Source organism: Amblyomma maculatum, chromosome 3 (assembly GCF_055883805.1).
Source record: "Amblyomma maculatum isolate TAMU_Amacu chromosome 3, ASM5588380v1, whole genome shotgun sequence".
In the NCBI taxonomy this organism is placed as follows: Eukaryota; Metazoa; Arthropoda; class Arachnida; order Ixodida; family Ixodidae; genus Amblyomma; species Amblyomma maculatum.
In genome coordinates, this window is record NC_139346.1 from 218,439,649 (window position 1) to 218,454,144 (window position 14,496).

The following is a 14,496-nucleotide window of genomic DNA, read 5'->3' on the forward strand; positions in this document are numbered from 1 at the left end:
GCGTCACTCGACGAAAACGTTGACCGCGCCGCTGTGTCCAGGATGCAAATGGCGGAACTTCGCACACACCTCTGGATGCGGTCGCTGCCTTACCCGGTGCATGAGGTCTGGCCGCTGGGCCACGGCCGCACAAGAGGAGAGGAACCAGCAGTCTCCCAGGGCTCCTTGGACGATGTCGTTGCGGCTCACGCCGTTTACCAGAAGCTGAGGCTCGGAAACCATCTCCTGCAAAGGGATCCATTCTATTGCGACAACAGAAAAATATTTTGTTTAGTTCTTCCGTCTTGGTGGTTTAAATAAATGATTGACTTTTGAAGCCCGAGATGGAGCGCCTTCTCACTCCGGACAGCCCGCGTGAGAGAGGACGTCCTTGCACTTCAGAGCTCTAATCTCAATTGCCCGCGAAAGATAGTGGTCGTCGCCCGCTCTATGTCAAAGCACCTAATCCAACGATAATGCTCTGATTCGCTCGGAGGGCACGCTTTCAAGCACACAAGGCAGTGTAGGTTACCCGTAGAAGTGCTCGGGCCGCAGCCGCGGGAATAAGGAGACGCAAGCCGAGATCATTGTAACATATCGACATTGATATGCATGCACATACCATTGACATTACATTTGGTCGCAAACGTTAGCTGCGCGATTAAATTGGTCGATGACCTAATATTGTTTTATACCGCTTTATTTTTAGTGGGTTTTTTATCGCGCGCAATATAAGAAAAGCCTCCCTGTGTACAGCTCAACATACCCGTAAAATTGAATTTGCCTCACGGTATTGCCGTTTATTGGGAGAAGCGTCATATACAGTGTAGATGTCATAATAAATACCAACATGCGAGCACATGGCACCAAGTTTAATTATTGAGAGATATTTGCCATATCGCTCTGTGAAGCAGACGCCAGGGAGAAGCTGACACAAGCGCGTAACGGGCCCATATCTCCATTTATTTAAATTCGTATTGCTTGGACCTGCACGGGCAATAAGTGCAAATGCGTCGGATGCACGTTTGATGCCAAAGGAAGCATAAGGGCCGAGTGTCACGGCCACTGGAGATTGAGTGGCCGTGAAAGCTCTTTGGCGGAATATAGGTAAGGTGTGGACGCACGTGCGGCCTGAGCCAGGTGATCCTCCCGGGCACGGGTCGCCGGTGCGTGAAAAGCGAGGACTCGGCCGGCGGGAAGTGGCTGTCCACGAACAGCTCCGTCAGAGGCAGGTTCCGAATGGCCTGCTCGTCCTCCAGCGCCGTCCTCTGCGCTCATGAAAGTGTGCGCACGCCGACAGCTCAGGGCCACCGCTACAAAGTCTGAGGGCACTAGAATGAGTGTTCATGCATGCAAGATGCGTCATTCATTTCGAAGGTGGGCGCCCCAAGGATACGTTCGATTAGAAATATTTGAGTGGACGCATGCAATTCCATATAACGGAAACACGGCACCACTTCAGTTTCTCCTCAGTTGAGCCCGAGCATTGAATTTTGGTAGGACGGTCACAAGTAGCAAGTATGCGGAGACATTAGATGGAAGTGTGGAACATGGCCAGCAAAATCAGATTGCTTTACTCATTTTGGCAGTGACCTTTTTTTTTTTTACTTATATTTGTAGGGGTTTTGTGTAATTGTGACTACGGAAGCACACAAGCTTTTGCGCGATGCTAACGTTTAAAACCTCAAAATTTGGGACGCAAGCTTGTGTAACAAACTAAGGACACTGAAACTTGATCTCTTGCACGTTAATTTCAGGCGAGTTTAATTTTCGGGCGCGTACATATGCATCATCAACTCGTCTCTATACTAGATGTAATTAGAAGTAGCCTAACAGTATTCTGAGCACTCTATGCTCACTTCATTCTCCTCACCTTTGTACCACTGACTGTCATTGCTCTGTGTCGTTTTCGTCAGCGCGCGGTTCATGCTTCCCGTTAAGGTAAATCACACTGCTGAATGTTTGCTTTACAAGACGTGGAAGTCCTGCGAGAGTGGCAATAAGGGGGCTGCGGGGTGCACCTCCGCCATTCGTGGATGATTAGCTGGTTTTATTCCAACAGTACACCAAATAGAACACGGCGCTTTAACTCCTGTACGCGCAGACAGGGTAAAAACGTGAACACGCGTGCCTCAGCAAGCATTGGATGTTGCTTGTACGAACCACAGTACCAAAATCTAGCTCTTTCATTTCATTAGTGCAGTCGAAAAGCAAGAGTCTCTAAATGATTTCCTATAAGTTATCCGACTCTTCTAACTCAGAAACTGTAATGCATATAGGTTTCATTTTGAACTGTGAACTCTTTATTTATTTATTTATTTATTTATTTATTTATTTATTTATTTATTTATTTATTTATTTATTTATTTATTTATTTATTTGGTGCTACGGATTGGACATGGTCTAAGCAGGAGAAATACTATCTGGAACAAAAGTCTCTGGACCGCACGTCTAAAGATCTTGGACTAGAAGCACAGTGTAAACGAATTATCACCTTACATCTTTAGGCACATATTAAACAATTAAATTCCAACTTCTACATCGGCAAGTACGGCCTGAGACTACTGGCCGACAAGAAGGTTATGCGCTTTGGTTGTAGTTTGCATGGTCCACAGACTTCTGTTCCTAATAGTACATTACAAAATAAAGAATAAAAAAAAATGCAATTCTAAGCAGCAGAAACGAACAGGCAGGTGTAGGGATTGTATTTAGGTGCATACGTCGAAGAACGCGTATTTGCGTGGTAGTGAGGGATTTATTCGGAAGATAAAGTGCTCGAAGAGTTTCTCTAATGTTGTCGTAGTGCAGATTGACTTTGTTTTTTGTTTTGTTTTTGTTTTTCTTTTTTGTAGTAAAGAGTAGCGTCCCACATAAAGTAAGCAAAACACCGCATTAGCGACAGCGTCGACTAATGGTTTGGTCATTCATCCGGAACAAACAGTTAGAAATCACACGGCAGTGTGTTCCAGTCCGAGATCGTGTCAGAACCGAATGAAAGGACTCAATTAGCGTCCAGATCTTTGACGTAAGCTGAAACGCCCTCCTTTATTCCTGTGCACTGTCAAATGGAGCCAGCCCATTTTATTATGAACCTACCGAACCTGTTTCTGCCTTCTCTTACTGTGCAGACGCAGGGCAGAGCCATGTTCCTTCTGCCAATACGTCAGTACTCTTCCTCTTTTCAGGCAAAAGCCGTTTCTAGGCTCATGGCGAAATGGGAAATGTTCGCATGATATTTTCGCTGGAAATGTGCTCGTGAGCTCGTACCAAGGAAAATTTTCTAGAGGACACTTTGGACCACTAAAGTGCGATGAGGTGAAGGCCATTTTAGCGCGGTGGACCGTAGCCATACACTACGGCACCTCTCTCTCCCTTTCTTCTTTCACTCACACCTTCATCCGTTCCTTTACGGCGTGGTACATGCTTCTGCGGAGAATTGTGACAGACATTGAGCTTTTCTATCCTGTAAACCAATTTGAAATGCCGCTGATGCCTGCTGTACTGACGCCTCCTAAACATCTGGTTGGTTGGTTCATAGGAAGGGAAAGGCGCAGTATCTGTCACACTTGCTCTGTGGACACCTGAACCGCGCCGTAATGGAAGGAATGAAGGTGAGAGTGAGGGTGGATAAAGAGAAAGAGAAGCCGTAATGGAAGGCTACGAAGTAATTTCGACCACCTGGGGATCTTTAACGTGCGCTGACATCGCACAGCACACGTCTGGGTCTGCTTCCGTTTGCTGTGTGATGCGGCGTTCGAGGAAGCGCCAAATGAAAGACGCCACACGGGCGCCTGGATCGGACGCCCGGCGGGGTCAGCTTCGGTTTGGTTTGGTTTGTGGGGTTTAGCGTCCCAAAGCGACTCAGGCTATGAGAGACGCCGTAGTGGAGGACTCCGGAAATTTCGACCGCCTGGGGATTTTTAACGTGCTCTGACATCGCGCAGCATACGGGCGCCTTCCTTTTCGCCTCCATCGAAAAGCGGCCTCGTCTACGCATGAATCGCCTGGGGACGTCGTGACCAGTCGTGAAGGTAAATGCTGCGCCCCTTGTCGAACACAACCAGCATTCCATTGAACGCATCAAAGTTCACCGACGTTCTATTATTCGTTTACAGGAAAGGGAAGGCGCAGTGTCTGTCACTCGCGAAATTCCGCTATCATCCTCACGAAGGGAAATCATGAGGAGCATTTCACGATCTGGGGCGTGGCGCGAATAGTGTAGTTGCATGACATGAGGCCCCTGTATCAATGAGTCCTGAGTCATCTATAACACGCGACAACACTTCACCACTTTTGTCTCTGTGTACACTAGGCCCAGCACGATCATTCAGGTAACATGCACAATTAAAGTCTCCCATTAGCACAACATTCTTATCAGTCACAATCTAGGAGGTTAGCCATGGCTTCAAACATATCAACACGCTCAGCTGCACTATTGAACGCAAAAATATTGTTGTCTCCATTGCTTCCTGTGGAGCAAAAAATCACAGCTTATTAGCCGCCCTTCAGGGTCAGTATAGTAAGATAACGCAGAATAAGGGAGAGCCTTTCACAGAAACAAGAAGCAACCCACCGAAAAACCAATAGCATGCGTCACAATAACATTGTAATCAGACAAAAAGGGTCCTAGTGCCCTCTCTCTATCCTGCTCACTCTCAATCTTCGTTTCCTGGACGGCGACAAAATCAAGCCACCTGCTGCTGAAAAGTCGACGAAGTCGCACCTGCTTCTGATGAGACCTAAGGCCTCTCACATTCAGCGTTGCAAACACTAGCTCCTCAGGGGTCGCCATGGTGACCACACAAGTGCTAACTAGGCTTCACGCTTACCAGATCATCATCTTCACTAGAGTCAGATGCGCATTGTGCCCGGCGCTTATTCACGCATATCCAGGGGAGGTCCCACGCGCGCCTAGACAGGATTTATGTTTCTTCCACGCTGATTTCCCGTGATTTGTTGTGTGAAACTGTACCGGTTTCCTTTTCAGATCATTGTATGGTGGTTTCTCGGCTCGGGCGAACTTACTGTTCAAAAATTAGGCCGAAATAGGAGCTTTTGAAGCTAAATTCTTCACCTGTAAATGATCAGGAGTTTGCCTTTCGGATACTCTCCGAGCTACAAGTGTGTTTGACAGGTGCCATGCCAATATTTGCTGCATGGGCGTTGTTTAAACAGGAGGTGCGAGCAATAGCTATTGAAATTGGGTCTGTAATTAGGTCATTTTACAGGAACTTTCAAGAGAGGACAATTCATAAGAGTTTGTATAACCTCTATGAATTAGAATGTGAGGCACCTGGACCATATTTAGACGAAATTGCTAGGGTAAAGTGCGACCTACAAAAACAAGACGCTGAAAGATACAGGGGCGCCAGAGTTCGATCTCGTACAAATCGTGCTTTGCTCTCTGAAAACCCTGCGCGACAAACTCTACTTGTTGAGCACCGTATGCTACTTCCAAACTGATACCGGGAATGATGTCCAATGGTAACCTAGTAACGAAAACGTGTGACATCATCTCTGTGTTTGTGAGCTATTACACGACACAGTTCAGTGACACTTCTGCTACTACTAATTCGGATTTACTTGGTAACTTCAAAGCTCTTATAACGCCTTTATCAGATAATGACTGTGCTCTTATCAATGGTCCTTTCACGTCGGAAGAAATAGAACACGCAATTGACCAATTACCCCTCTCTAAAACACCTGGCCTTGATGGTATATCTGGCATATTGTCGCGAAACCTTCAAAACAGTATTTGTTGTTTTTTAACAGCCGCCGGCATACAGGCTTATCACTCTGATTCTGGACCGCGTATCAGTTCCGTAATCTTTGTTTGTTAATGCTCAATGCCGCGAGTCACACCTTTATCAGTTTTGTTGTAGCACAAGATGCACCGAGATCTGTCTCGAAGGTTCCGGCCACTCGGGTGTCTTTCCACAATGTTCCAGCCCGTGCTGGTAGCTGCTTGCGACGTTATCTAGATTGTTCTGTGCAGCCTTTAAATTGAGCGTTGCCGAGTGGGATGGGTATTCTTTGTTCGACGATCGACGAGCACGTTTGTTTCTATCGCCGCCGCCGAGTTGCTTAGTTATTTTGCGGGCGCAAGTCAGCCCAAAGAAAGAGTTGCTTTAGTGCAATCATCGACCCTTCATTTGTGTCGTCGACCTCGTCACCACTACGTGACATCTGGTGGAGGTGCTGGCTTTGTTCCTTCAAGCGAAGACCCAAGCCGTGTTCCTGTCGCCCTGGAAGACCTTCCTACAGGTCACCGAGCCAGCCGCCGACTTCAAGGCCTACAACCCGAACACGGTCTGCTGCCTGACCCCACTCGATCTCGGAAGGCATCGACGCTGACAATGGCCCAGCCTACAGCACCGTGAGCCCCCCTGCTTCCATGGACGACCGGATGAAGATGAAGATGCTGGAGACTGGATGGACCTTTTCGACCTTGTGGCAGAATTCAATGGCTGGAATGACGCCGAGAAACTTAGGCAAGTCTACTTTGTTCTTCAAGGACATGCCCAAGTTTGGTTCGAAAATCATGAGGCAAATATGAAGGATTGGGAGACTTTCAAGGAAGCGTTTCTGACTGCCTTTTCAAGCGCCGTCCGAAAGGAAAGAGCCCAGGCCCTCCTTCAGTAAAGACTTCAACTCCCTAACGAGCCTGTCTTGGCGTATGTTGAGGAGATGAAGCGCCTCTTTCGCCGCGCCGACCCTAATATGACCGAAGGTGAGCAAGTCAAACTTCTATTGCGAGGCGTTAAAGAGTCGCTCTTTGCGGGTCTTGTGCGAAATCCGCCAAGAACTGTGGCGGAATTTGAAACGGAGGCGTCTACTATTGAGAAGACGTTGGCCACCCGAACGCGCCACTACGAGCGACCACTTCAGCCGGACTGCTCAATCCACTACCCCAGCGCATCTACAAGCGGAGAGAACCTTCGGGACCTCATCCGGGAGATCGTGCGAGAGGAGCTCCGCCGACTGATGCCATCATCGCAACAACCGCAGGTGGCGACGCTCGCGGACGTCGTCCGTGACGAAGTTCAGCAGGCGCTCGGCGTTCCTAAAGCCTCCGACGGCTCCAGAGCATGAATCAGCAGCGATGGACTATGCAGCTGCATTATGTCGTCCTGCACCCCGACGCGACCTCCCAAGCTCTCGTCGCTACCACCCTGCTTCCGAAAGCCGCCCCTTGGTCCCCGCCCGCCAAGCCTACCAACGACCCCCAAGCCCCAGAAAGTGCGACGCCTGGAGGACAGCAAACAACCGACCGCTCTGCTTCCATTGTGGTGAGGCAGGACACATCCTCCGTAACTGCCCGTACAGGCGGATCGGCCTCCGTGGTTTCGCTGTCGACGCCCCACGACCCCGTCCCGGCGAGCGAACACAGGAAATCAACGACTTCCTGCGCAGCGGAGAGCACTCGTCGCCAAGGCGTCTGTCACGCTCCCCACCACCGTACAATGCCCTATTTGCTTCGCCGGGCCGCGGTTACGTGCAAGGACGGTCTCCTAGCCCCCGTAGGGGAAACTAAAGGCAGCAAACTTTGAAGATGAGGTTGCTCAACGGCGAAAAGACGAAGATCCTCCGCCGCCGACGACCACTAAAGACGACGCAACCATTTCATCGCCGCTCCATACGACGACATCGACGACAACAAGACCGGAGTGGAAGCGGACGTCGCAGCCTACCTGCAGCGTGCAGAGGAAGCCCGACGAGGAAGCGCACCGACAGCCGACGATACAATTTACGACGACGCCACGCAGAGTACAATCCAGGAGACCAAGTGTGGGTTTGGACACCTGTTCGCCGTCGCGAATTAAGTGAAAAGTTGTTGCGTCGATACTTTGGGCCGTGCAAAATCATTCGCCGCGTCGGCCCACTGGACTTTGAAGTCATTCCCGACGGAATGTCAGCATCACAACGGCGACGCGCACGCCCAGAAATTGTACATGTTGTACGACTGACGCCATATTACGCGCGTTAAAGAATGTGTGGTGTTTAAAATTTGCAGTGCTTATGTTTAAGTTGCTTTGTTTTGGAACATCGAGGCGATGTTTTTTTTTTTTTTAAGGGGGGAGTAATGCCGCGAAACCTTCAAAACAGTATTTGTTGTTTTTTAACAGCCGCCGGCATACAGGTTTATCACTCTGATTCTGGACCGCGTATCAGTTCCGTAATCTTTGTTTGTTAATGCTCGATGCCGCGAGTCACACCTTTATCAGTTTTGTTGTAGCACAAGATGCACCGAGATCTGTCTCGAAGGTTCCAGCCACTCGGGTGTCTTTCCACAATGTTCCAGCCCGTGCTGGTAGCTGCTTGCGACGTTATCTAGATTGTTCTGTGCAGCCTTTAAATTGAGCGTTGCCGAGTGGGATGGGTATTCTTTGTTCGACGATCGACGAGCACGTTTTTTTCTATCGCCGCCGCCGAGTTGCTTAGTTATTTTGCGGGCGCAAGTCAGCCCAAAGAAAGAGTTGCTTTAGTGCAATCATCGACCCTTCATTTGTGTCGTCGACCTCGTCACCACTACGTGACAATATCATTGCGAGTTTTACAAAACTTTTAAATTTTTGCCGAGCTCTGTCTTGCAGCAAATTTTCGCTTTAAGTTTTGATGTGGGGGTCCTTCCTCAGTCCTTTACTATGAATCACACAGTCTTAATTCCAAAGAGTACGGATAAAGAAAAATGGCTGTCAGTGGATGGCTACAGGCCAATCACGTTGGCAGATGTGGACTACAAAGTTTTTGCGAAAGTACAATCAAATCGTTTACAGTATGCCATGACGATTCTCATTGGCCCTCATCAGACGTGTGGCTTGAGGGGACGCTCCATACAAAATAACATACATATTGCACGTACAATTCTCGAATCTTGTTCTGGCTCTTATGAGCAGCTTGCTCTACTCCAGATTGACCTTGCTAAGGCACTTGATCGTGTCCGGCATTCGTTTCTATTTTCTCTTCCCGAGCGTGCAAATGTTGGATCAACTGTACTAGAAGGGGTGCAACTTTGTTGCGACAACTGTTCCACTCGCTTGATTGTTAATGGTCACCTCTCAGAGCCTGTGCTAATTCGATCATTCGTGAAGCAAGGCTGTCTCCTATGTCACCGCAACTCTTTGCCCTCTACCTAGAGCCACTTTGTTTGAGTGTACTGCAAAACCACAATATCCGTGGTTATGTTGCCTTCAGTAATGAAGTCAAAGTGCTTGCGTACGCCGACGATTTGACGTTTTTCTGCACAGACAAACCCAGCATTGACAAAATTATAACCACCATTGAGCAGTTTGGTATTGTATCTGGCGCTCAAATGAATAAGTCTAAAAGTTCGGGTCTGTGGTTCGGTTCATGGGGAGCAATCCCGACTCATTATGCTGGAATGGAATGGTCTCGTGTTCCCCCTAAATACCTTTGAGTTCCCCTTCATACATTCAAGTTTAGTGTTCGTTACTGAAAAGAGCGGTTCAAGGCACTCCAAAGCTATGCTCAGACTTTTGTTCCGCACCGCCTATCAATTTTTGGCCGAGCACAGGCATGTAACATGTTTCTGACTACAAAACTTTATTATGTTTTACAGGTACTCCATTGCGCGAGGAATTACATCCAAAGCTTTCACCGAACGTTTGCGACGTTCATGTGGTCGTGCAGTTTTGAGCCCATGCTGCGCGATAATTATTCAGGCCTGTTTCTGCTGGCGGACTAGGTTTGACACATCTTTATGTCAGACAGTTAGTTGCTCGTTTCTTCTTTTTCCGTAATGGCTCCCATCCAATTACCAGAGCATCCCTGCAAACTAACCTTGTGAACCTTCTTCCAAACTTAGTGGTCAATTTCAATTTTACCGATCGGCCCTTAATATTTGGTGTTATGAAAGAAGTTTACGATTCAGTGCGTTTTCTGGCAGCTCGCTTCTCTTACGAGTACTTATTCTCTGTTTCACGAAACAATTTATACCAAGAATGTCTCTTCACTTGTGTTTGTGTTTGTTGCGCCACATTTATGGATATTCTATGTTGTTCCCGCCTCCCTTATATCGTTCACTCTATTTTAATTGCATGGGGCATGATGTGTTAATCATGCCGAGGTTTTGCCTGTTAAAGTGTGGTTTCAGAAAAAAAAAATATTTTCGTTTCTTCAGTTAACTGTCGGTTATGTGATACACCTGAAACCATCGAACACTGTTTTAGTGCCTGCAAAGATGCAATATTATTTTGGAACGTTCTGCAAAGAACATTGAAGAAATACTTTATTTTGAATTCCCACAGTGTGCGTTACTTGATAACCACCGAACATGACCACGAACCCTTTGACATGATTTTCCTCCTTGGACTGCATACCCTGAGGAAAACGCGTATGTTGGGTCGGAATGCTAAGCCTCTCGTCTCCCCGCTACTCATTTCGGACAGATGGTGCACCTGCTTAGAGACACTTACGAAGATAGTGACTATCAACCGAACTGGCTGCCATTGTTGATGTGTTGTCTTTCTTTGCCACCGTTTTAGTGAAGTTGTGCTAAGTCGTATTCTAGTTGTGTGGTGTTGTGTTGCATGTTTCAATTGGACTTTTCGCCTACAGGCTGACTACTCTGTCAATAACGTATATAGCTCTACGCTGAATTTAAAAGCATGTAATAAATACCATGCTGAAAAAAAAATCTGAGGCGTGGCACAGTTGGTAAAGCGCTGGGCTGGGGATCCAAGGGATGGATGTTCGATTCCCGGTGGAGAGAAGGTTTATTAATTTATTTTTAACTCTCGCTCTCGAAAGCGTGCCACCTCTGCTGACTACCTTCTGTCGACAACGATGAGGCATTAAAGGCTTTTGCCTTGAAAAATATGTCTCCGCCGGGAGTGAAACCACTGTCCCTCCGATCCACAGTCTAGCGAACAGACCACTATAGGTAGTCACACCAAGACCAAAGTAAACCGATCTTAATTGTGCTTGTCTAGCTCGAGGATAACAGTAGCGATGACAACGATGATGTAGTAAATTGGTGATAATGATGATAGTATCGATGACAGTGACGACAGCACCAATAGTTTTGAGTATGATAGTATGATAGTAGGGATGTAATGCCAAGGCAGTTATTGAAACCGTCCTGTAAAGTGGTTTTCGCCATTTGCGCTCTTAAGAAGACTTAAGCGCAGTCGTGTAATTTTTCTCTTCATTCTTTTCTCCTTCGTTTTTACGCCAAGTTTTTCCTTGCTATGTTCGGACCAGAATGGTTCGGAATATAGTTCAGGTAAGTGTCGTTGTGCGCTGGATATTTTGTTGCATTCACGCCCCGAGTAATATTGTCAGTAAGCATGACATTCAAGGCTCAGCCATTCATTGCGGGTGAAGTAAAATACTCATCCCTTTGAGAGTCATTACTAAGTAGTAATCACTAGTAACGTAGAAAACTCCACAAAGCGGTGGGCGAGGGTATAGGTGCGCTTTTTTTTCTTCCCACCAATTCTTTCATTTCAAGAAACCTGCGCATTTTCTTCCTTGAGAGGCAGTCAGGCAGTAAAGGCTGACTTCATGATAGGGTTTAGAGTTCATTGTTAAACTGTTTCTGCCCTCAACAAAGGAGGGCATGCATCCACCGACCTGGTGACCTATAAACGTTGATGCATTACAAAGACCGGGCATCAACGAATCGAGTCAGTTGTATCGTGGTCTTCTCCATCACTTCCAGCACAATGTGATCCCCCGTGCTGATGAGAGCTGTCAGAACCGGTCGTCTGCTGCCCGAGAGTAATGAATGTCCTTGTAAGAGTCAGGCCAACGGGCCACGCGGACGTGATCGGCAGCCCAACATGCTCGATCCAGCCAACCTTTTTCCCACTTTTACCACGCGCTCCTCGACGCCACATACACACACAGCCGAAGCGTGACACGGGGGTGACCGCAGGACCGTGACAGTGGCCTCAAACAGGGCTGCGCCGCATTGCGAAACCGGTTCAGGGACGATCACCAAGCTACGCACTACACGCCCATATGCCTCGGGCTGAAGTTTCCGTATATCGCCGAAGCCCTGTATCGGTAACGAAGTATCTTTCCGTAGACCCATTGCAGAAAAATGACCCGCACATACGGTTAAGTTGGATGTGAGAAACAAAACGGCTGCAAAGTGTAGAGTTTGAGCGTTCATGGGGCATGGTGTCCTGACCCTGGGCTTCATGAGAGCATGACAGCGGACATCCACTTTTTTGTTTTTTCTTTGTTGCTTGGCTCCGTGAGTGAACAGAATTCAGTGAGCTGCATTGTTATGTCAAATAAAAAAGCGGTTCATTGCTGAAACCTATGCTCACCTAAACACGCAGAGTTCTTGGTGGGCGAAGCTCGAAAGCACTTGTGCGGAAGCACTACTTCGCGGGGCGGATCAGAAAGGCCAGATGTGCGTTCTTCGACCTTTGAGGCAGGCGGAGGGAGTTGGCACATGAAATGACCTGGCATTTACTGGTCGGTGGTTTCTATGACGTCGTCGGCCTTAAGGTTACTTGTCTTTGTGTTTGCATACATTAAACATGTGCGACGTCAGCAGTGGCGTTTGTGTCACGTGATTTACCCATATTTTCCACAAGGACGGATCTCAGAGGAGGCCAAAAATATTCTTCTCGCAAATCCCATTATCAGAACCATATCCATCATATGGATGCCAGCACACGAGTCTGTCCCTGGCAACGAAGATGCGCACCTGCTGGCCCGAGATCTCTACCACCGGGCAGTAGTAGAACAGCCCGAATGCAAAGGAATTATAGATTGCACTATCACATACAATGAGATCACTGAATTTCACAAACAATAGATCGAAAAGTCTACCCTCCCCCAGATCGGCCTCTCAGTAACAATGAAGCCCGCATCTGGAGGCGATTACAAGCCGGTAACTACATCTGCCCGGACTGAGTTTTCTTAACACAGACCGGGGAGGAAGAAGATTCTAAATGTAAAAATTCCTGTAAATTCTTTCCTGTAAATCAATTTGAAACGCCGCTGATGCCTGCTGTACGATACTAGGGCAACTTAAGCTCCGTCTTTAAGGGCGTAAGCTAGCTATAGCGTAAACTATGCCAGCCAACATATAAGGCCTCGATTTATAAGAGAGCCATATGAACGTGCCTACGTGGCCTAGGAATAACGTGAGTACGAGGGTCCCGGGAGGCTGATTCTGACATCACCCTTCCAAATAAAAGATGTCCGAGTTGGCAGCTCCAGACGTAATGTCAGGAGGCCCTACGTCCAGTTAGTGCTCGGCCACGCCAGCTGCCAGCTACCGCATCCCACGTAACGACAGCGTTATGGACGGACGGGCGGACTGACGGACACGATCGTGGCCACGCACGAGCATGAGTCATTAAAGGCTTTCGCCCTAAAAAAACTTGTTCGTAGAAAGTGGGTTGGACCTAACCCACGCTAAAGGGCGCACACATGGGTACGGTCTTCTACGATAGCCGTTCAGAGGACGGTTTCAAACGTAAACATTTTAACTGGTACTTCATCGGAAAACGTTCTGCCTACAGGACGCCGTGGTTTGCATCATATTCGCATGCAGTAACCCAATGGCAAGCTGGACAAACCATCCACAAAGCAAGAAAAGGTTGCATTCAACAGGGCTAAGGAGCGTTGCAACTGTGCTCATTCGCGCCTCGAAATTCCATTACAAACCGCTTTGTTAAGAAGTGATTCCGTGTTTAATATTTTCGCACCCATTCTAAATCGGAACAGTTGTTTGGGAGCTGTATCCTGCTTGAAGCGAAAACCAACGCTAATAAAACGATGGCAAATAAAAGTATGAAAGTATGTACTGAATGAATCAGCCTCCATTCGTTGAGCCACTTTGTCAAAACTAATAAACCAAGTGATCACACGAGACAAACCCGCGGCACAATTTGAATCTATCCGCCTCGATGAAAGTTTAAATATAAAACTAAGGTATGAACATGACGGTTGTACAGGCCTATGCACCTACATGTAGTTATGATGACCAGGCAGTTGAAAGCTTCTACGAAGATGTAGAATCGGCAATGCGAATGGTAAAGACGCAGTATACTGTACTAATGGGCGACTTCAATGCCAAGGTAGGGAAAAAGCAGGCAGGAGAACAGGCAGTAGCTGACAATGACGTTGGTTATAGGAATAGCAGGGGGGAGTTACTAGTTGAGTTTGCAGAGCGCAGTAACTTAAGAATCATATACCTTCTTCAACAAACGGAAGAACCGGAAATGGACATGGAAAAGTCCTAACGGGGAGACTAAAAATGAAATTGACTTCATAATGTGTTCAACCCCCGCCATTATGCAAGATGTAGAGGTAATCGGGAAAGTGCGATGCAGTGACCACAGGATGGTGAGGTCCCGAATTAGCCTAAATCTGAAGAAGGAACGCAACAGATTAGTAAGAAAGAAACCCATCAACGAATTAGCGGTGAGGGGGAGGGCAGAAGAGTTCGGGATCTCGCTACAGAATAGATATTCAGCTCTAACCGAGGATAGCGACATTACCCTAGAAGCAATGAACCATAATTTCAGA

General features: G+C 47.5%; 1 protein-coding gene across 1 annotated transcript in view; it reads right to left on the bottom strand.

Moving 5' to 3' along the window:
• LOC146197725 (calpain-B-like) overlaps window positions 1–14,496 on the bottom strand; it is a 37,732-nt gene that overhangs the window by 19,818 nt on the left and 3,418 nt on the right. The window contains exons 2-3 of the mRNA XM_084597229.1: window positions 1,104–1,247; window positions 70–225 (exon numbers count right to left, since the gene is read on the bottom strand). Coding sequence (XP_084453355.1) covers window positions 70–225; window positions 1,104–1,247 — 300 coding nt within the window. The remainder of the gene's footprint in view (window positions 1–69; window positions 226–1,103; window positions 1,248–14,496) is intronic.